This window comes from Vigna angularis, chromosome 1 (assembly GCF_016808095.1).
Source record: "Vigna angularis cultivar LongXiaoDou No.4 chromosome 1, ASM1680809v1, whole genome shotgun sequence".
NCBI lineage: Eukaryota > Viridiplantae > Streptophyta > Magnoliopsida > Fabales > Fabaceae > Vigna > Vigna angularis.
The window spans coordinates 42,116,059-42,137,738 of NC_068970.1; the positions used below are offsets into that span (position 1 = coordinate 42,116,059).

General features: G+C 34.0%; 1 protein-coding gene across 2 annotated transcripts; it reads right to left on the reverse strand.

Moving 5' to 3' along the window:
• Positions 1–11,181: 11,181 nt before the first annotated feature.
• On the reverse strand, positions 11,182–21,253 carry LOC108347890 (KH domain-containing protein At4g18375). Of its 2 annotated transcripts, none has more exons than XM_017587345.2 (8): positions 21,048–21,253; positions 19,861–20,471; positions 15,752–16,243; positions 13,873–14,112; positions 13,242–13,517; positions 12,977–13,032; positions 12,629–12,725; positions 11,182–11,682 (listed from the first exon to the last, which is right to left on the reverse strand). In XM_017587345.2, the coding sequence occupies exons 2-8, from the start codon at positions 20,461–20,463 to the stop codon at positions 11,551–11,553; spliced, it is 1,896 nt and encodes a 631-aa protein (XP_017442834.1). In that variant the 5' UTR covers positions 20,464–20,471; positions 21,048–21,253; the 3' UTR covers positions 11,182–11,550. The 2 variants fall into 2 exon arrangements, with proteins under 2 accessions (XP_017442834.1, XP_017442835.1); XM_017587346.2 differs by having other exon boundaries at positions 20,980–21,205.
• Between the last annotated feature and the right edge of the window lie 427 nt (positions 21,254–21,680).

Genomic DNA, 21,680 nt, shown 5'->3' on the forward strand with positions numbered 1-21,680 from the left:
AGTTGGGGGTAAAGTGTGCTAAGTGAGAAAAACATGTCTTGTGCTTTTTGATAGTGCCTAAGCGCCTAAACAAGGCACTGAGCACCCGTTTCCAAAGGCACCAACGCTGAGCGTCAGCCCCTGGGCGCCACTAGGTGCCACTACAACATTTTTTGGGAGTTTTAATGGTTCTAGATATCAGTTTTAGACATTCTTTAGGTCATTTTGAGGGTTTTGGACCCTTCAGGAGCTGTTGGTGAGGGTTTTCAAGTTGTTTTCCTTACCTAAATGTGGTTATCAAGATGCCTTAAAAAAATTGTGTTATTAAGTGACTTTTGATGACTTGTAAGGGTGTTTACGATGATTTATTGTTTAATCAGAAGTTTTATGTGATGGTATGCAATATTTGTGTGAAGTATATATATATATATATATATATATATATATATATATATATATATATATGTATATATACATATGTATACATATGTATATATACATATGTATACATATGTATATATACATATGTATACATATGTATATGTATACATATGTATATGTATACATATGTATATGTATACATATGTATATGTATACATATGTATATGTATACATATGTATATGTATACATATGTATATGTATACATATGTATATGTATACATATGTATATGTATACATATGTATATGTATACATATGTATATGTATACATATGTATGTATTACATATGTATATATATACATATATATACATATGTATATATATACATATGTATATGTATACATATGTAATACATACATATGTATATATATACATATGTATATATATATATATATGTAGATATATGTATATATGTACATATATGTACATATATATATATATATATGTATATATATATATATGTGTGTATATATATATATATATATATGTATATATATACAGTGAGATGGTTATGATGATGAGGAATATGTGAATGATTATGTGAGTGGTATTGATGGACGTAATTCTATGATCCTCAGGGAGAGGATATATGATGGTGCCTTGTGATGTTGTTTGTATGAATGGTCGAAACTTTGTAATGGTGGTTTATCTTGACACTCTTAATAACCCCAACTCAAGTAGAGATGGATGGTTATGTCGTGTAGAGTAGCAGGAGGTTTTAGCCGCAAGGGCCTTTCTCTAGTTTGTAAAAGGGCGTTTGAGGACTAACCTTTTATGTGGTAAGGGTGGAACCCAATTGCAAGGACTATACAAAGTTAGGTGGATTCATAAATAATAAGATCTAGAGAAATGGGTGTTTTTGTATTTAGAAACCCAAGAAACTCTAAATCAAAGAGAGAAAACAAAGGAAGAAAGGAGATGAGCGTTTTAGGAGAAGAAGAGAGAGCGACGAAAAACTCTTAGTGCAAAGGAAGATTGATGGTGTTTTAAGGTTGTAGATAAAGCCTTATGATTGGTCAAGGTATGAGAAAACTTACCTTTGTTTGTTTATGGTTGTATGTTATATGTGTTTTTGGTTATTTTTTATTGATAATCCTTGTTTATACATGTTTATATGATTATGATTATATGTTGCTATTGTTGGGTAAGGGTTTGTGTATGCATGGGCATAGGGTTTATGTAATATTTGTGTTGGCTTTTTCCTATGAATGTATGTATAGTTTGTTGGGTTATCCTAATAGAGGTTTTGATGCTAAGGAATAACAAACTTATGATATTTGCGGGTTTCCATGCAAATATATGTTGTAAGTATTGGGTTATTGAGATAAATTCATATGTGGAGAATAGGCCAAATAATGTGGATTATGTCTCACTTTGTTTTAGTGGATATGGGTTAGATTAGTAGGACACATTAGACTCATTTGAAGAGACAGAAAAGCCAAGTGAGAGAGAAAGGAAGAGAAGAAGTAATTTCCGCATAACATATAACCTGCACTGGTGTTTTCGTTTTTGTGAAATCGTTCATCGTTGGATTGAGCTGAATTTTGGATAGTGGCTTCTATACGTATGGTTCTTCATTCTGGCCGTTTGGATCGTCAATTACAAGTCTAGTTTGATAGAAAACAACCTTGTATCAGCAACTCTATTTTGGAAAATTTCATAAAATCTCCACTGGTGTTTTTGTCGTTGTGAAGTCGTTCACCGTTGGATCGGGATGATTTTTGGACAGTGGATTCCAGAAATATGGTTCTTCATTCTAACTGCTCGGATCGTCAATCAGAGGTCTAGTTTGGGGGAAAAACAGTCTCCCATTAGCAGTTCTATTTTAGAGAATTTTCATCTTCTTGGTTCTCATTTGTAAGCATTATGCTTAGTTAGTTTCGCTAATCGAAAACTCTATTTTGCTAATTTTATTGAAGGATCTTTTGCACCTTATTATTGGGGGTATCACATGTCAATGATTGGATCTAAATGATTCAAGTGATGTATTATATGTGTTTCAGTATGTTTACATGGGTATGTGATGCTTTAATGCATGTATGATGTGTTAACTATGTTTCCACATGATCTAGGGTTGATGTATGTATTTTTGAATGCTTGAATCATGTCTAGGATGTGTTTCGATTCGACAATAATCGATTATCATTAGTTATAATCGATTATCTACGTGTTGATTTTGAGTATGGTTTCTGAAATAATTGATTATCTGGGATGATAATCGATATCCCTTTCTGTGTGATGTTGTTCAAGAGTAGGAAGTGATCCAGTATGGCGGCGGTGATACCCTTAATGTTAGGGTCTCTCTTTCACCTATGTGAGGCAGGGGAAGAGGATGGGTTACGAGAAGATAGGTAATGGTTTTTCGTGATCATTGATTATCTTAGTGAGAGAGTCACGGTGTTGAACTAACCATGTGGTGTCATGGTGGGTTTGTTTTAAGTATGATTTTCTGGCTATGCTTAGTTAATCCGGGGTTGTACCATTCCTCTTCTGGGAGGGTAGAAAGGTAGTTAACTTTCCTCTTTTGAGGAGGTAGAAAGGTAGTGACCTTTCTTCTTTCGAGGGGGTAGAAAGGTGGATATCTTCGTCTTTAAAAGGTGGTGGAAGAGATGAGTCTCTTCGTCCTGGAGGGGAAGTGGAAGGGACTGGGATTGAGTGCTGCTATTTCCTCTTTCAAGGGGATAAAGAGATGAGTGTCTTTGTCCATGAGGGTAGTGGAAAAGTTAAGTCTCTTCGTCCATGATGGGCGGTGGAAGGGATAGGGATTCGAGTGTTGCTCTTTTCTCTTTCGAGAGAGCAAAAAGGTAGTCATCGTTCCTCTTGCGGGAGGGAAGAAAGGTGGATTTCTTCGTCTTTGGTGATGTAAGAGATGAGTCTTTTCGTCCTGGATGGGTGGTGGAAGGGACTAAGATTCGAGTTCTGCTTTTTCCTCTTGCGACGGGGTAGAAAGGGATGGAGGTCTCGCCCGAAGGGTTTTGACTCCTGTTGAGTTTAGTGCTGGAGTGAACATTTGGATATTAGGGAGACAGGACTAAAGCTGCGGTGGAAGACCATTAGAATCATATTGTTTTGATAAACAGGAATGATACAATGAAGTATGATAGTTGACATACATTTATAATGATGGTTGGATAGGCACGAGTTGCCTTAAATTGGCAAATGATGCAGAGCTAATGGGTTGAATATGATTTCATTTAAGGGAATGTAGGTGTGGTTATCGCATTGGTTGTTATAGTCTTGTTATGAATTGATGTTGTTTGGTGTGATGAAATTGTAATAAGGACTTAACTATTGTGATATAAATGTTATATTGGTGATTTGATGTTTATTTTGGTATTATTCTTAATGTATTGATCAATTTATGATAATGTTGTAAGGAGAGCTAAATCTCTATGATTGTGTATTTCTTAGATCATGTTATTTGGTTTAAACGGTGGAGTTTTTGGTGGTGTAACTCATGCATGAGGGGTAGAGTTCTCTACTGGTGTAGGTATGGTTCTTGGGGTGTGTTGCTTTGATTTTACTCATGGATGGTTTGGGTAGTAACAAATCAATTATCTTAAGTGATAATTGATTATCATAGTGCATTTTGGTGAAAATGACAAATTTGATGAAGAATGGACGTGAACCAAGCTTGAGGAGTTGTGGAACATAATGATAATCAGAGATTGAGGTTAGTGATTATGTTTAGAGTCAGTTTGACTTGTGGTTGAGAGTGAAGCATGAGTGAGTGTTGGGATGTACCTGAGTATGTGATTATGAGCATGAGAGAGGATGATAAGTCTACTTGTTGTACCTCGTAAATCCTGGTTTTATCTGTCGATAACTGCTTCATTTTGCCTTGTGTGCATTGGAAGGAGATGATCTGTAGGGGAGGCTACAGGTGGACTTTAGGAGCGGTTACAATTGGTGAGGTAGGGTACAAGAGTAAGATGAGCTCTTTGCACTATGGTATTGTGGTACGGTGATGCTCATGGTGTTGTTCATGACTAGGATAGTCATGATGGTGGTGTATCTATGATGATGATCATGATACTTGAGATGCTCTAGGTTATGTTATATTAATAGTAGTTTTACTATAATGGTTATAGTAAGTACTTAGCATAGATTTTAATGAGTAGATAGACCAAGAGTCTGTGTGTGAGATATTAGTGATGTAGCAATGTTTTCAGAGTCTTCTCAATGTTTGAAGGGTCTTAGGGGGTCTTTAGAAGTTGGGGGTAAAGTGTGAAAAGTGAGAAAAACATGTTTTTGGGAGTTTTCAAGGTTCTAGATATCAATATTTGACGTTCTTGAGGTTGTTTTGGACCCTTCCAGACCTGTTGGTGAGATTTTCGAAGTTGGTTTCCTTACCTAAATGTGAGTATCAGGATGCCTTAAAGAAAATTATGTTATTAAGTGACTTTTGATGACTGTAAGGGTGTTTCTGGTGGTTTATTGCTTAATTAAAGGTTTCTGTGATAATATGCAATGTTTGTATGAAGTATATATATATATATATATATATATATATACACGTATGTATATATGTATATACATACATATACACGTATGTGTATATATGTATATACATACATATGTGTATATATGTATGTATATACATATATACACATATACACATATGTATGTATATACATATATACACATATGTATGTATATACATAATACATATATGTTGAGATGGATATGATGATGAGGAATATGTGAATGATTATGTGAGTGGTATTGATGGACGTAATTCCATGATTCACGGGGAGAGGATACTTGGTGGTGCTTAGTGGTGTTGTTTGTATGAATGATCAGAGCTTTGTATTGGTTGTTTATTCTAACACTCATAATAACCCCAACTCAAGTAGAGATAGATGGTTATGTCGTGGGGAGTAGAGTAGTAGGAGGTCTTAGCCTGAGGGACCTTTCTCCAATTGGCAAAAGGGCGTTTGAGGACTAACCTTGTGTGTGGTAAGGGTAAAACCCAATTGCAAGGGCTCTATAGAGTAGTAGAGGCCAACATAAGTGCAGAAACCACCATAGTTCGACATTTATACTATATTCGGATGAATCAAGTCTAATGTTGTGATATGATTATGATGTATGTTTATTATGTGTCTCATATAATATATAATGGAAGTTTTATTGTTTTATGATGAACTGTTTTACCATTAGTTTACCCTTGCTTTTGCGTTGTCTGTCTTTGTAAATGTTTTCTCTTTTGCGATGATCACATAAATGGTATGAGCTTAGGGAGAACATATTTTCAATCGTTTTAGCATTGGGTTGAGAGTGAAGCAACTGTATAGATAGGGTGTTGTTCTTTAAATGTAAGATCTTCTTCATCGGTAGTCAATAGTTTCTGGTAAGTTATCATCTATGTAATGTTCTATTTTGGTAATTTTATTCTACTAAAATGTGATGTTATAGGAATGATATTTTGAATTCAAATAATTACTCAGTATAACCAATTATTTATTCTTTTATCAACCACTTTTCATATTTTCGTTATTATTTATAGTAAAAAAATTATTTACCCATTATTATCTATAATTATATATAAAGAGAATACACTTCCATGGTGTCATATTTTGTTTTTTCAATTTTACCTTCTTATTTTTTATATTTTAAATTTAAATAATAATTCATAACATTAATAATTGAAGAAAAACGTTAAAATGAAATATAACTATGGAATAAAATTATAATAATAATAATAATAAATAGTAATAATAATAATAATAAATAATAATAATAATAATAGAAATGATAAATATATATATTAATAAGGAAGGAAGAGAACGTGAACTGACTCTTAACATTTTGTTCAAAGTCAAATATAACCAATATGATTAAAACAATCTGTCTTCACTGTATTTATAAAAGTAAATTATTATTCAAACTGACCTTGTATATGGAAGTAATTAAGTGTAATAAATATTTCCAACTTCCACTAAATATCAATTCAAAATGTATTGAGTAATAATTAAATGAATAATTTAAAATAAAATATATTTATTCAAATAATAATAATAGTAATAATATTATTTATAATATGTAATAGTAATTATATATAATTATATATAAAAATATCTTTCACTTTTTTGTGTTTTTTATTTTTTAAATTTTATTTTCTTAATTACTACTTTTTAAATTTAAATAATAATTCATAATAAAATAACTATTTTTCAGTTTTATCAATTTTGTAATTACTTTTTTGAATTTAAATAATTATTTACACTTTTATCAATAATTTTTTAAAATTTAAATAATTATTCATAATAAAAAACTTATTTACACAATATTAGTTATAATTATATATAAAGAGATCCATTGTGTTTGTTTTTCCAATTTTATCCTCTTAATTACTACATAATGTTTGTCTGTGTTAGGAAGTGGTGTCCGACGGCATTGGAAGCTTTGATTGGAACTGTCACTGATATAAGCGCGTTTTGAGCTACCGTCGTTTATGTCTACTTACCCACCCAGTTATTGTGGTTCGTCTTCCTCAAAGCGTCGCGGTCCTTTGTCCGCCGGAGTGCCGCCGTCGACGTTTACCCACCCACCCATCTTGCTCCGTGCCACCCACCGAAAGGCGTTGGTGTTCATTAAAACGTGGTCGGACTGTCTTTGTTCATTAAAGGTTGGTTTAATTTGTTAGGGCATTTATGTGTTGTTGTGTTTTTTGGGTATTTTTCACAATCATATCTACATCAAACAAAGTCCAACATACAAATAATGTTATTTAACATATCAATGAAACAATAAAATTTTTTATTTGTAGAAATAAACATTAAATTACAAGTTTGGTTGGCTTGGAGTGTGCAAGTGTTGTACCTGCAACGTAGTTGACTTGGTTGTGCAAAACATTTGCCTAAAATCCCCACTTATTTTGTCTTTGCTACCACTGCAATTTTTGAACCATGAGTTTTACAAAGAATGATTCCTTGAACATGGAATTGTATATAAATGACATAATAATTGTGTCGAAAGAACTAAACCAATAAATGGTCAAAAAAAAATTAGAAAAGAACTTCATACTTTCCACTCAAAAATGCCATCAACCACTAAATCTTCTACACAACTTCAACCCACACTAAACCATACCTTGAAAAATACCCAAAAAGCACAACAACACATAAATGCCCTACCAAATTTAAACAAATTAAACCAACCTTTAATGAACAAAGACATTCCGACCACGCTTTAATGAACACTAACGCCTCTCGGTGGGTGGCACGGAGTAAGATGGGTGGGTGGGTAAACGTCGACAGCGGCACTCCGTCGGAGAAAGGACTGCGACGCTCTGAGAAAGACGAACCACAATGATTGGGTCGATGAGTAGACGTAAACGACAATAGCTCAAAATGCGCCTTTGTCGGTGGCGGTTCCAATCAAAGCTTCCAACACCACCACTGGTCACAAGAACGGACACCACTTCCTCACGCGGAACTCCGGCGGATCACGCTTGCACCGACACATTTCTGGGAAAAGGCAGGTTGGTTAGGTAGCAGGGAGTGAGACTCACTCTAGGGTTCGTTTTTTTTCTCTCTAGTTCTCTCTCATACCTTGCCTCAAATTCAAATTCTGAAGAGAGAAAATGAGCCTCCTCACTTTCAAACCCTTCCCTCAATTCTCTTTCCATGTCATTCTCATTTTTAAATGTTGTTTTTCACTAGGATCACTCACATTTTGACACGTGATTAGTATCAAAATGTTGTCAAAGTATTATTATCTAAAAAGTTAATATTAAATAACTTCATTTGATTATTAAAAGATTGCTAGAAGTTAATCTAAATAAGTCGATAATTAAAATTTATATGATACATTCTACATTTTTTTCATTTATAACGATCACAGTTGTTTAAATTTAAGATGAGTAATTTTGAAATCTCATTCTTTTAAAAAAATAGTATTTATCGTTAAACAAATAAAAAAGCTTTATTTTTAAAATCAGATAAACAAACATGACAACCAAAAATTTACTTTTTATATTTAACAAATAAACAGAAATAAATCATCAATTATCTTCCTATCGCATTCATTTTTTATTGCATAGCTGAATCTCCAGGAATCAGGTTGCGTACACGTACCTAACTCATAACCTCCACCTGTAAGTGCTTGCTACGTTGGATTTCCACACTCCGGCACTACACAAGTATAAATAACCAGATAATTTTTAAAATTAGTGTGAAATAGAAAAAATGTGTCTCTATATTTTCTTAAAATAATTAATAATTGTATACAGGAAATATAAATAGGTTATAATATACTGTTTTACTGAAAGATATAAATACTTAGGTAATGCATTATGCTCATAAATTTTAAAATATAACTAAATAAAATAAAAATGGGAAGTCTTTACATTGACAAATCTCTTTAGGCATATTATTACTGCCTTTCAATAATTTAATTTTAAAGGAAATTCAGATATTTGATACGTTTAAAATAAATTTGGGAATAAATATTGATTACCAAAAGCTTAATTCGAGAATGTTATGCGAAGCATTACCAAATTTTAAACTGGAAAATAAAATTACACAAACCCTACCCGTCTAATTAAATTTCGGCATTTTCAATTAATGTTTATCCTTCACAGAACTAAGATTCCTTATTAATGTTTAAACCCTAATTGGTTAATTCATCACTAAGGATTTACGATTATTCAAACTAAAACTTAATTGCGTAGTTGCATAAACCTCAATTTTTGAAAGAATACAAAATTGATATAGATACTTCAACAAGATACAATCGCACAAACGCCTCCAATTAAATTATTCAAAGATTTAATATTGTAAAATGATAATACATTACTTTCGAAGCACTACGCAGTGGACAATACAAAAAAATGCTAAGTCATAACAAATTATTGAAAATATATATACATATATATATATATATATACACGATGCAGAGATTTATATTTGATTTCTGATTAATTAGAAAGTCATAACAAATTATGTAAAAGAACGAGTTAAACAAAATAAAGTGAGGAACCGTTCAGTTTAATTGATTAGTAACGATCTAGAAAAATATAAATGTAAAAAATCAAAAGGATTCTGCGGCTAACATTTACTATTTAGGGTGGGGGTGAAATCCAACCAATCAAACTACACACAAGGACAGCTTCATAAACAAAGTAATCATAATTAACAAGTATAATTCAAGACAATTAACAAGTAGATTTCTAATATTACCTTCCACAACGTACTGGCCCCCAATAAATCATTTGGTCAAACTATACCTCCAAAGATAAAATGTCGCAGAGCACATGAAATTATACCCAACTCAACTTAAACCAGGAATCTTTAGTGATAAGAATACTACCGGAGTTCAAAGCTTGTGCGGAAAAAGAATGGACAGTTTTCGTACAGGATCAAGAATGAGGTCTTACTGTTAAGAAAATTACATCTAGACAGTTTTGGAAATACAGCTAGCTAGAAAAACGGGAGAATTAATCCACATGTGTAGTATATCCTTTTACCGATTGAAAATATTAACGAACATAATTATGTGAAGATGATTGTGGCGGCTAGAGTTTCAAACTTTGAGGAAACGCAAAGGTTTGACATTATCCCAGATAGGTATCAGGTAATTCGCACATGCTAGAATGAGGTTCGTCGTATTTTGGGCAGCTGATGTTGAAATGGGGCGACAAGTAATCTGGACGAGACAAAGGTCAACACAAGATGGCACAGCACGGATGAAATAAGGGATATGTTTCTGAAATATATTACCCAATCTTGTTGCATACTACAATTTAGACATAACAGACCCCAATCTTTGTCCACAAATTTAAATTTTACTAGGGTTGGATCAAATCACAAATTCTTTAGCAGAATTTTACCCAAGTCACCTTAACTAAAAAATCAAATTGAATTGGAATACTAAAATAATATATGCTGTAAAAAGGAAAACAAATAAGTCAGAATGAGAATAATCCGGTATATAAACTCATCAGCCACCCTTGGTAGAATTTAGATTGAACAAAACAACTCTGCATCATATTGGATACGATGGTTTGCAACATTAAAATCTGACAGGCAGCAACTATTAGATGTGGCACAACTGACAAACTGAGCTCCATATGAGCAAACTTTGCCGGCAGTGCAGGGATCATGTATCACTGGGGACAACCTTTAGTAAATATTTTCTTGAGTGGCGTCCATCACAAGGCAGATTAAAAACGAACAGAATGTACAAATGTAGAAATAAAATCCAGAGGATTTTCAGATAATATGTATGAATAGTGCTACACAAGCAAAAGAATATTGCTAGACATCTTTCACATTCAGTGAAGACTGTAGGATCAAGACAGTTCCAGGAGACAATCTAGCCATCTCAAGCTCACAATGCTTTTGATTGCTCTTGATGTCTTATGGTTTCTTTATGACAAGGAAGAACAAGCCATATCTTCCTACTTTGCATTTATCTTGTCTTAATTTTTTAAACCACAAAAAATTTGGCTCCTAGCATTTCTGTACATTTATATTGAATCATGTTTGAGATGATGCAAGACGGTTATATCTAGCTGTAAATGTCCTCATGCATGACAGAATTACAAGATACGGAAATAGAATTAGGGGAAAGAAAGTGGTCCAGGGTTTTCCGAAATCATTTGAGTTCATGAGGCAACTTCCCTCCTTCTGGATAAATTACTTGGGTAACCAAGGATACAAGAAAGTACAGATAGCTAGAGACCCAGCATCTCATTTTGCATCAATAGGGAAGATATTTTCAGCAAGAAAGGAGAACAAGATGGTGAGCCATCAGAAACATAATAAACACCGCTTTATGGTTCCACTGAATAATTTATGGAGATAGCGATGACTCCACACTAGTCCAAGACAAACATCATGAAAGGACAGAATGATCCTAGATTCTACGATAAAACCCAGATGAGAGCAGATTAAGAGGAAACAAAAGGAAAGGAACTATAATTCCTAAATACAAAAACCAGCAATGGATCCTCAAGCACGAACTTGTTAGCCACTGTTGTGGGAGAAGCAGGAGTCAAGCTGAATAACCCTAGAGAACATTGTCTCTCCAGGACCAACCTAACAGAAACTAAGGACAGGAACAAGGAGATACTTCAAGAAATAAACTTTTCACCTTCAATACCCCAAGAAAGAACTTCAATAATTCAGGTTGCCATTATAAATGCCTGGATCAAGTTTTCAGCAGCACGCTTTTGTTCAGGTGTGCCAGATATAACAGCAATACGATCACCACGGCCATATTTGGAGTCTGATATCTCAACTGTTGCTCCCGAAATCTGGTGCAAAAAAAAAAAGTATTATATTTTGTATCAAATAAAGCAAAATTTGTATTAGTTTATACATACATATATATATATATATATGTATGTATATGTATATATATGTATATATATGTATATGTATATGTATACATATACATATATATACATATACATATATATACATATATATATATATATGTATATATATATATATATATATATATGTATATATATATATATATATATATGTATGTATATGGACAGAGTATGGGAGAATAAACAAATTGGCATTTAATCACAAACCGAGTTGAATATACTTTGGTTATGCCAACTAGTCTAGTCATTGACATCAAACAAAACGAGTATATACAACTTTCTTTTGTATACTCATTTGATAGATTATCATAAAAAAAAGAAAATATCTCATAAATTAAGTTGAATCATCTGAGAAAAATATATATGGTAGCAAATGTTAAAAACTGATTGCTGATCCATGACAGGTGAAGCTCTTAACCTATTTATTTGCTAATTACTTTCATCGCAAATTATTTGGATGTCTCTTACTTCCAACAAATAACTGAAGTACATAAAACCAATGCAAGTGAGCAATCAATAAAAACATTCCTCGCCAACTGAATTTAAGATGACATAATAAAACCTAGCCCTATCATACAGGGTGAGTAGGTTACATGCATCAATCAACAACCTAATATTCAGCAATATGACTCAGAATCATCCCAATTATTGGATATCTCTTCCAATTGAATCACTTTACTCACTCCAACATGATGTGGAATTTTTAAGAACAGTAATTCTTTTGAGTACATCACAACTGGAAAGCACAATCAGAGTGACACGGCAGCAAGAACCAAAGCGCAAATTATTTTTAGGCAAATTTCAAATAAAAAATTAATTACCTCAGGAATAACAAAAAATAATAAATTGAGAAGTGTGAACCAACCTTCCTGATATTGGCTATATTTGCCCCTCCTTTACCCAGCACTTTACCAACAGCATTGGCTGGAATCAACATATCCAGAGTTGATGGGGGTGGTAAACTGTGCACAATAAGAGCACAAAAACATAAGTTAACCAATTTAATATAGTTGAGAAAATAAAAATAGAAGGTTAAGTGCATATTGATTAAGTCTAAACCCACAATTAAACTTTTAGAATCTTGTTCTCAAACCATGGTTTCAGTGAGTGGGAGTTGCATTTATAAATGGAAATGTTTCTCTACTCTACAGACCCAGATTTACTAAATCAGTTGGCAAGTATTTGCATAATTGTTATATAAATGTATACTAACCCTCCATATAGCTTGTTGGTATACGAGGATATAGAGCCATAGCCATTTTCTCCCATCTATTGCATATAATTAAACCAAAGAAAAAGTATTAGAGACACATTTTTAAACTAAAACTGGAATGAATACATAACAAAAAGATAAAAGAAAAGAAAGACTGAAAGCATTTTGTATTTTACGAAAGAGAGAAACTAAAACTAAATCATAATATTCCTGCAAAAATTATCACAATATCTTATAACAATATGGCCATAAAAATGTAGCATACCGACAAAGATCCATATCCATAAAGGCTGCTTGAAGAAAGCATGCCCAGGCCAGCTCCACTCTCAGCCCTCTGATCATAAACCAATGGAGCAGCAACAGGAGGGACCGAAGGAAGCACGGATGGCAATGAAAAACCTGCACTACCTGAGTACAAGGATTCGGCACCTATACCTATAGAAGGATTATGGCTAGTATCCCTTTCTCTCAACACATCATCTCTGAGTCTTAATATAATCTGGATCAGTGCATCTCTTACACAATCAACTGCGCCACCCACCTAAATCTCAAAAAAACATTGAAGGGTTAAATATGAAAAAAGTGCTATCATTGTTATTATTGAGTTTATAAGATGAAAAAAATGCTGCATTAGTCAGTGGCCATTTACTTTTCATTTTTTTTTCTCTCCAATGATTTTTTGTTGTTAAAGAGTCATAGGTATCATACAGTGTATGTTTGTTTCAATGTTTGAACATCCACTCCACACTTCACTAGAAAAGAGATGAGATTGAGGAAATTTAAAAAGAATTGAGTTCAAACCACGATTTAACACTTCTACAGACACACCCATATAAAGCTTTCATGCCAAATATTGCCTAATAAACATACTTTTAAAACAAGTGAAAAAGTCAAACCTCAACAAGTTCGTCATTCACATCAGCACATTTTGGCTTATCACCTTTAGAGATTCGAACATCAGCCCTAGTTCTCTTCCGAATTTCATTTATGATTGAGCCACTTTTACCAATAATACAACCTATCACCTTGGATGGAACCAGAAGCCGCATTGAAACAGTGGTATCATCTTCATCATTTATTTTCCCTTGCATCAGCAGAACAGCTTCAACAGCCATTGACTTTAGATCACTCGGCGACTACAAAATACATATCCGCATGATCATTTTCCATTTTATAATAAGAATATAAGAATTTATATATATAGGCAATATGATTTGGGACAGCATAATTATATCCATAGAAAATGTGGGAACACATACTGCTATAATTATAGAAATAAGAAGCAGATCCTAAATAATCAAGAATATTGTTATAATCATAGAAATAAGGAGTTGATCCATACAATCAGGAATATCTAGATCATATATGTAATATTAGGACATGATTACACATATTGAGAAACCATAGCTATTGTTGTTCGTGAATCATTCAAGAAGTGCTGATATACATAGTGCTGATATACATAACTTTCAATCATGTCCAAAAGATTACAGTCAACCCAAAAGAGATATACATAAATTTTGAATGAAAATTAAGTTTTCTTTTTGTAAGAGTTTTATAGAGTTTGGAGTTATAAGACCCTGAATTTTTATCTTATCAAGACCTGTGACAACCAACCATTACCTTATTTTCTTGAGTATACTGTTAATATTCTTTCTCAAACTAAATATCAAAAGGATCCTATTTCTGTTTTCGTATCAGAAACTGTATACTTGATTGCCACTTCACAGAATGCTCAAAACTATTCACATGCTGAAATGATGAAATAACATACTTTGATTTTAACAGAATAACATGCCAAATCTTGCTCTGCCAATTATTTTTTAAGTTAATTTTTTTCCCATTCCCTTCTAGATTCTTTCCAAAATGCTGTTAACAAGTGTAAGTGTTGACATACTAAATGAGCATCAATCCTTATTGTCATAAAGAACGGAAAATTAACACTGCTGAGCACAATGTTCAACTACAAAAGATTTCTTTCAACAAAGGATCAAAAACTTGTTTTCATAAATTTTGCTAATCCCACAGATAGAAAATAGCAACTTAACCAAGGCAAATTTTAGATAAACTTGATATATAAATGATACAAAACATATACACAGATAGAAAATTTGAGCTTTTAAAAATGAAATAAGCATATACACATAGCTTAACAACAAATTAAGTTATTGAAATGCGAGAATCAATCAACTCCTTACTTTAATAATCAAGTTTAAACGATTTTTCCACGTTTTAATCAACTCCTTTGTTTAAATGATTTCAATCACTTAAGTTATTGAAATGCGAGAATCAATCAACTCCTCACTTTAATAATCAAGTTTAAATGATTTTTCCACTTTTTAATCTTGCATATTATGATACATACATACATACATATATATCCGTACATACATACATGGATATACATACATACATACATACATATGTATATATATATATATATATACATATATATATATACACATATATATATATATATATATATATATATATATATAAATAACTCATAAAAAGTCCTTAAATAGTACATGTCAATGTTTTCCGGTTGAAGAGCCACATGCATACCTTTGCTTATTTTTCACTCAGAAAAAGGTTTTCAGTGCAAAGCACTCTAGCATTTTGATTAATATTTCCAGAATCAAAATATCTAAGTTAATCAAACCCACACTTTTACTTAACATTTTTTATTATATACATTATGAACTCTGTGAGATGTAACACCAACAATTACTGGAAACGTTACAGGAAAAAATGTAACAAGGCAAGATAGTGTACCTCTGTTGTAGTTATAATAATTAAACACTCGTCATAATTAGCCTTGGAATCATCAACCTCAATATGAGCACCGCTAGCCTGCCTCATACTTTTAATTGTACTACCTCCCTTCCCAATGACACGACCAATCTTGTCAGAAGGGCACAGAATTCTAACAATTAACTCCTCAGATTGGGAAGCACCAGAGCCAGAAACAACTGGTAGGGCAGAAGAGTACAGAGGCCACGTATTGCCAGCATCAGCATAACCTTGCAGATCTTGAACATTAGTTGCACCTATAATTGGAGGAACTGCTCTAGGTGTGACAATAGGGTCTGAAGGTGGATATAGTCCACCAGGAGGATAAATAGAAACATCAGAGGGAATAAGAATGCTAGGTGGGGCTTCTGGTACTGTTGTGTCAAGAGAGATGTCCTCCTTCGGACCAAATTTGTACATAATAGAGGAAACTGCAAATAGTGCTCTTTTAACCGCTTCTGATTCACCAGTAATCTACTCAGAGAAACCAATAATAATATAGTATAAGTTTACTGCAAAAGAACTTGTCTTGTTGAATGAAAAAAGAAAAGTCAAGGGTAAGAATTTGATAAAAATATCATAAAACATACAGAAATTACAGATTTTTCTAACTTTACATTCAAAATGATATGATCATTTAATTTTATGTACAATTATTAGGTAAAATTAAGGACTTCAGCACCACATTAGTTATTCATTCCACAACTCTATATACAGTTGGCTTCTTGTAATGGCCGCCTACCAAAAAGTGGTGCACAGGGCATCCATTAGCTACCAAAAAGTAATATTGAATTTACACCACACATTAATACATACAAGACTATGAATATGATGAAGTTCTCCAATGTTAGTGATTAACAGCATATTAAACCTTCTTTTTAAATAAGATTAGATTCTTCTTAAGTTACAGGAAACTTTCTTTTTAATTATGTTCCACATTTTTAATGAATATATACCTTAAGAAAAAGCTCCTTGATATCAAGGTCATCCATACAAATAATGTGGTTAGAAAAAATGGGAGAATTTGTTGTGGAGGTTAGTGTTGGAAGACTTTTTTTTTGGAAAACTGAATGAAAAGAACAAAGAGATGACACTGAAACAGTGAAAGAAAGCTTGGAAGAAAGGTTTGCATAAAATATCCTCTAAGACTAGGGATCTACCGCACCAAAACAGTTTTGAAAAAGGCTCCAAATACCATGTTAAACTCTAGGGAAGAAAAAAACATTGAGCTAAAGTCACGTGTTTCTGATACAGGGACAAGTGCTTTATTTATATTAATAATGGAATCAGTATAACAAGTAGAGAAGATTTGATATCCTTTAATAACAAAGAATGATACTGTTAGGAATCTGGGTAAGAATCCTAACTTTCTACCTCAATCGCACACTTTAGTAAAACTCACAAGAAATGGTAATGAATCGAAATGTATTCACATCAAAGAATCAAGAATACAACTGGGAAAACCAGGAGCTTAACCTCCTTCACCAGGTCTGAACCGGTCTACAACTCAAAGCGTAACTACAAAAGAGGTCCCTTTATAGACCTTTTCCCACCCCCTTAACTGCTCAACAGTTAAGTACTCATCTTTATTTCTCTACTATCCTTCTCCTTTCCTAAACCTTCCATGTCCAAACATTACTCCCCCCTTGAGGATCAACCTTGTCCCCAAGGTTGAACTCTGGAAAATGCTCTTGCATTGTTATCTTGTCTTCCCAAGTTGCACTATTCGCCCCTCCTGCTTACCATTCAACTAGAACCTACTCCCGCCTGTCCTTCCCTTGTTGTTGGATCCTTCCATCAACAAATCCGATAGCTCCATTCGTTGTGGCTCCGCTTCGACCTCCTCCTCTTCATCTTCCGCTAACAACACTACCCGTAAACTCCTCTCAGGGCATTGGTACCCAGGGCTGAAGGCCCCCCACATCTAAAACACCTCCCTTCTTCCCTTTGTTTCAAAAATTCCGGGTAGGGAAGGTTTCGCGAGTTCCTTCCTCTACTATCACCTCCCACGGGGCTTCCTCCTCTCGTCGAATTACTCTCGGTCGCGCTGTCTCGTCTCACTGATCTGACGCTCTCGGTTCGGGTCGTTCTTCCCGGATTGCTCCTCGACGGTTCGCTTCTTACCACCACCGCTCCTCCTCTTGTCATTCACCCCCATGAGGGGGAATTTTTGGATGTCGTCCAACCCATCAAACCTAGCCCGCGTAGAGCCTCTTCGACGTCTCGCGCCACTTTCATCGCCGCCATCAAATTTCATGGGTCGTGCGGTCTAACCTGGCATCGCAATTCCTCTCGTAGGCCCGCCAGAAAGTATCCCAACAATTGGTCGTCCGAAAACACCTTCATCTATCCGACCAGTGCTTCAAATTCTCTCACGTATTCTTCCACGGTGGCTGTTTGCTTGATCTCCGCCATCCTCTCAAAAATGCCGCCCCGGTAGCGACTCTCGAACCTGATCAACAACGCTTCCTTGAGTCCCTCCCACGATCGGTCGCTCGCCTTTTCCTTCCAAAACTTAAACCAATAACCGACGCTTCCCTCCATGGTAATATGGGCCAGTTCAATCTTCTCAGCCTCCGCCACCATCTGTATCTCCCCTGTTAATCCAGTTCAAAGGATCAGGTCCTTCAAAAGTGGGTAACTCCACCCTTCGCCTCCAATTGGGTTGGTTCTCTGAACGCTCCCCATCTCTTTCTCCTTCGGCGTCGTCGCGCCGGCCACCCCATTATCATTGACTGAACCATGTTTCCCATCAAAGCTCTCCCCGTTTTGCTTGGTTCGCACACCCATCAACCGTAACAGTTCTTGGATGTCTTTACGCATCGCGATTAAGTCTTGCCGGTTTGCCACTAACTCTGCCTTCAACCCGTCTACTGCCAATCTCTAGATGTTCCATTCGTCCTTCAACTACGTTCATTCTTCCTTCAATTTGGTTCTCCAGAGCATGTAACTTCCCTTCCATCGTGTGTTTCCCTCCAATTTGGATCCGACAGGTCGGACCACTTTGTTAGGAATCTGGGTAAGAATCCTAACTTTCTACCTCAATCGCACAAGAAATGGTAATGAATCGAACTGTATTCACATCAAAGAATCAAGAATACAACTGGGAAATCCAGGAGCTTAACCTCCTTCACCAGGTCTGAACCGGTCTACAACTCAAAGTAAAAACGTCTACCCGTAACTACAAAAGAGGTCCTTTTTATAGACCTTCTCCCGCCCCCTTAACAGCTCAACAGTTAAGTACTCATCTTTATTTCTCTACTATCCTTCTCCTTTCCTAAAGCATCCATGTCCTAACAGATACAGGAATAAATAAAAAGTTTCTAATAATACATAATATAATCTAGATATTCTTGATTATATTGGACCAACTCCTTATTTCCATAATTATAACAATATTTTTTATTATATATAATCAACTCTTTATTTCTATAATTATAACAATAACTATGCGGACAGTCAAAAGAGTAGAAGATTTTAGGAACAAAAAAGAGATGCAAACTTTAACCTTCTCCGTCTAACACACCTGTTTGGGTTTCAATTCTTTTCAAATTTACTCACAGATCATAGTCTCAAGAGTCATAGATCATTCCTTCACCTCTTTTAGACAAAGAGGACATTTTTCAAGAACAAGCAAACAATATATTCTATGAAGAAGTATTCAGGATGGAATCTAGTAACCAAGCAAAACACTTCAACCCAAAAGTGTTGTTTTGTCACAGATGTTTTGTCACTAGTCTTGCTATTATTAAACTACCATGTAAAGTGGTTGTCATATAATGTTTTACAAGTGGAAGACATTCAAATACATTTGCACACTACATATAACATATCAAGAATAGTATGAAAAAACCAAAATGCATAATTAGTTAACACAATCAGAAACATGATCATGTTAAATGTTCACAATTTTGAAAGATAAGCAGTAAAACGAATTATATGCCAACCATTATATTATTGGTGAAATAAAACATTAGAATTGGCAAGTACCACTGAGAAGAGGATTAGATGCTAGCATTCAGTGAAATGATTGTATGAACCTAAGCAATAAATCATTCAAAGGTAAGTTTCATAATATTGAAAATACTAACCGAGAGAAAATTGTCAAAATCCATAGCACATGAGTGTGCTGGATCTGCTGTATCCTTGGCAGTAACCTTGATATTTGCTCGTGTTTTACTTCTCAGCTTTTTAATGGTAGTTCCTGCCTTACCAATGATATTTGCAGACTGGCTTGATGGAACAAGAATTTGACATTCATCTCGATCCTTCCGTTTCTTCTCAGAATCTCCAAGAGTTGTAATGGAATTGACAATGGCAACATGAACCTTGAGAAGAGCATCTTGAGCAGCACATAATGGTTCTTTACCTGTGAACTCATCGTTAATCTCAACTTCTTCCTTCTCCTTAACATAGCAGTAGATCGTTATAACCCGGTCCTTGGCACCAGGAAACGGATCCACAACCTTGACTTTTGCTCTGGTTTCTTGCCTAATTGAATTTATCACTTTCCCGTTCTTCCCGATAACACTCCCAATAACTTCATCAGGGCAGAGTATCCTATAAACAATCAATTCATCATTACCCCTGTCGTCTCTGTCATTCACACGTCTCTTTTGATTTTTCCTGTCCCCATCATGGTCTCTCTGTGAATGATATCGTTTTCCAGTCTCACCCATTTCCCAAAATATCATAAAAACACCTGAAAGCAAAACAAAATTTTAATTGAATACATAAATAACCAGTGCAAAATATACATCCGGTTGCTAGTCTCTAATCCCTCCCTTATTCCCCTTTTCGAAAGAAAAAGGTTAAATTAAAGCAATAAACATTATGCCTCCACAAGCCCACTCACAAATCTTACTTATCACAACGAAATATTATTACAGCCCGATTGAAACTGTTTTCAAGTCGACAAGGTCCTTCTGTCACCCAAAGTGCGACCTAAACGCACATAAATTATTCAGCAAAATTTGGAAACAAGAATTCCAAGAAAGTTTAAAAACAGTGTAACAATCCAGGGATGGGCGTAACGGAAATTGTAAGAAAAAGGTTACATAATGCAAGATCAACCATCAACTGCACCGCAAACATCAATTATAATAGATATTAAAATATTATATAACGAAAATGCATCTCCATCAAATAAAGCCATACTTTAACTGCAACTAAAAGAATAGATTGATAAATTAAAATCTCGAAAACGCTACCAGTGCGCCCCGAAGCAGAATGAGTGGCAAATAAGGTGGATGTGTCAAACCGAAGATTTTGAAGATACCTGCTTCTAGAGAGAACACGACCACTCGAAACCCTAACGACACAGAGAGGAACGTAGCTCAACACTTCAAGCAATCCAGGGTGCTCACCCTCAGAACCCTAATTAGATATCCGTTTTCTGGTTATACAATTTCGTTTCGTTTCGTTTCTTTTAATTTATTTATGAATTATAATATATACCAAACTAATTCGATCTTTTATTTTTGAGCTATAACGTTTTTTATAGTATATTTCCTCTTCGACAGTCTATGTGCTTATTTTATATTCAAAATACTCTTATTTTTGTAACTTCTTGATTTTATATGATTTCAGTCTTAGTTATAATTAAAGTGAAACAGAGTTATGTACAACCACATTCTTGTTGTTTGTATATTTATATTAAAAAATATATAATTCTATAACTTTTATTGCTTTATTATTTTGTTGAGCAATTTATTAAAAGATAAAAAAATAATATAATTTAAAAAATATATAATTTTATAAAAAAATACTATTGAAAAATTACATAATCATCAGTTAAAAAAGGTTATTTAATTATTTTAAAATATAGAAAAATTATTTAATTATTTATTTTGTTAAACAAATAAATCACTTTTTATTTATTAAAGGATAACATTCTCTATTAAAAGAATAT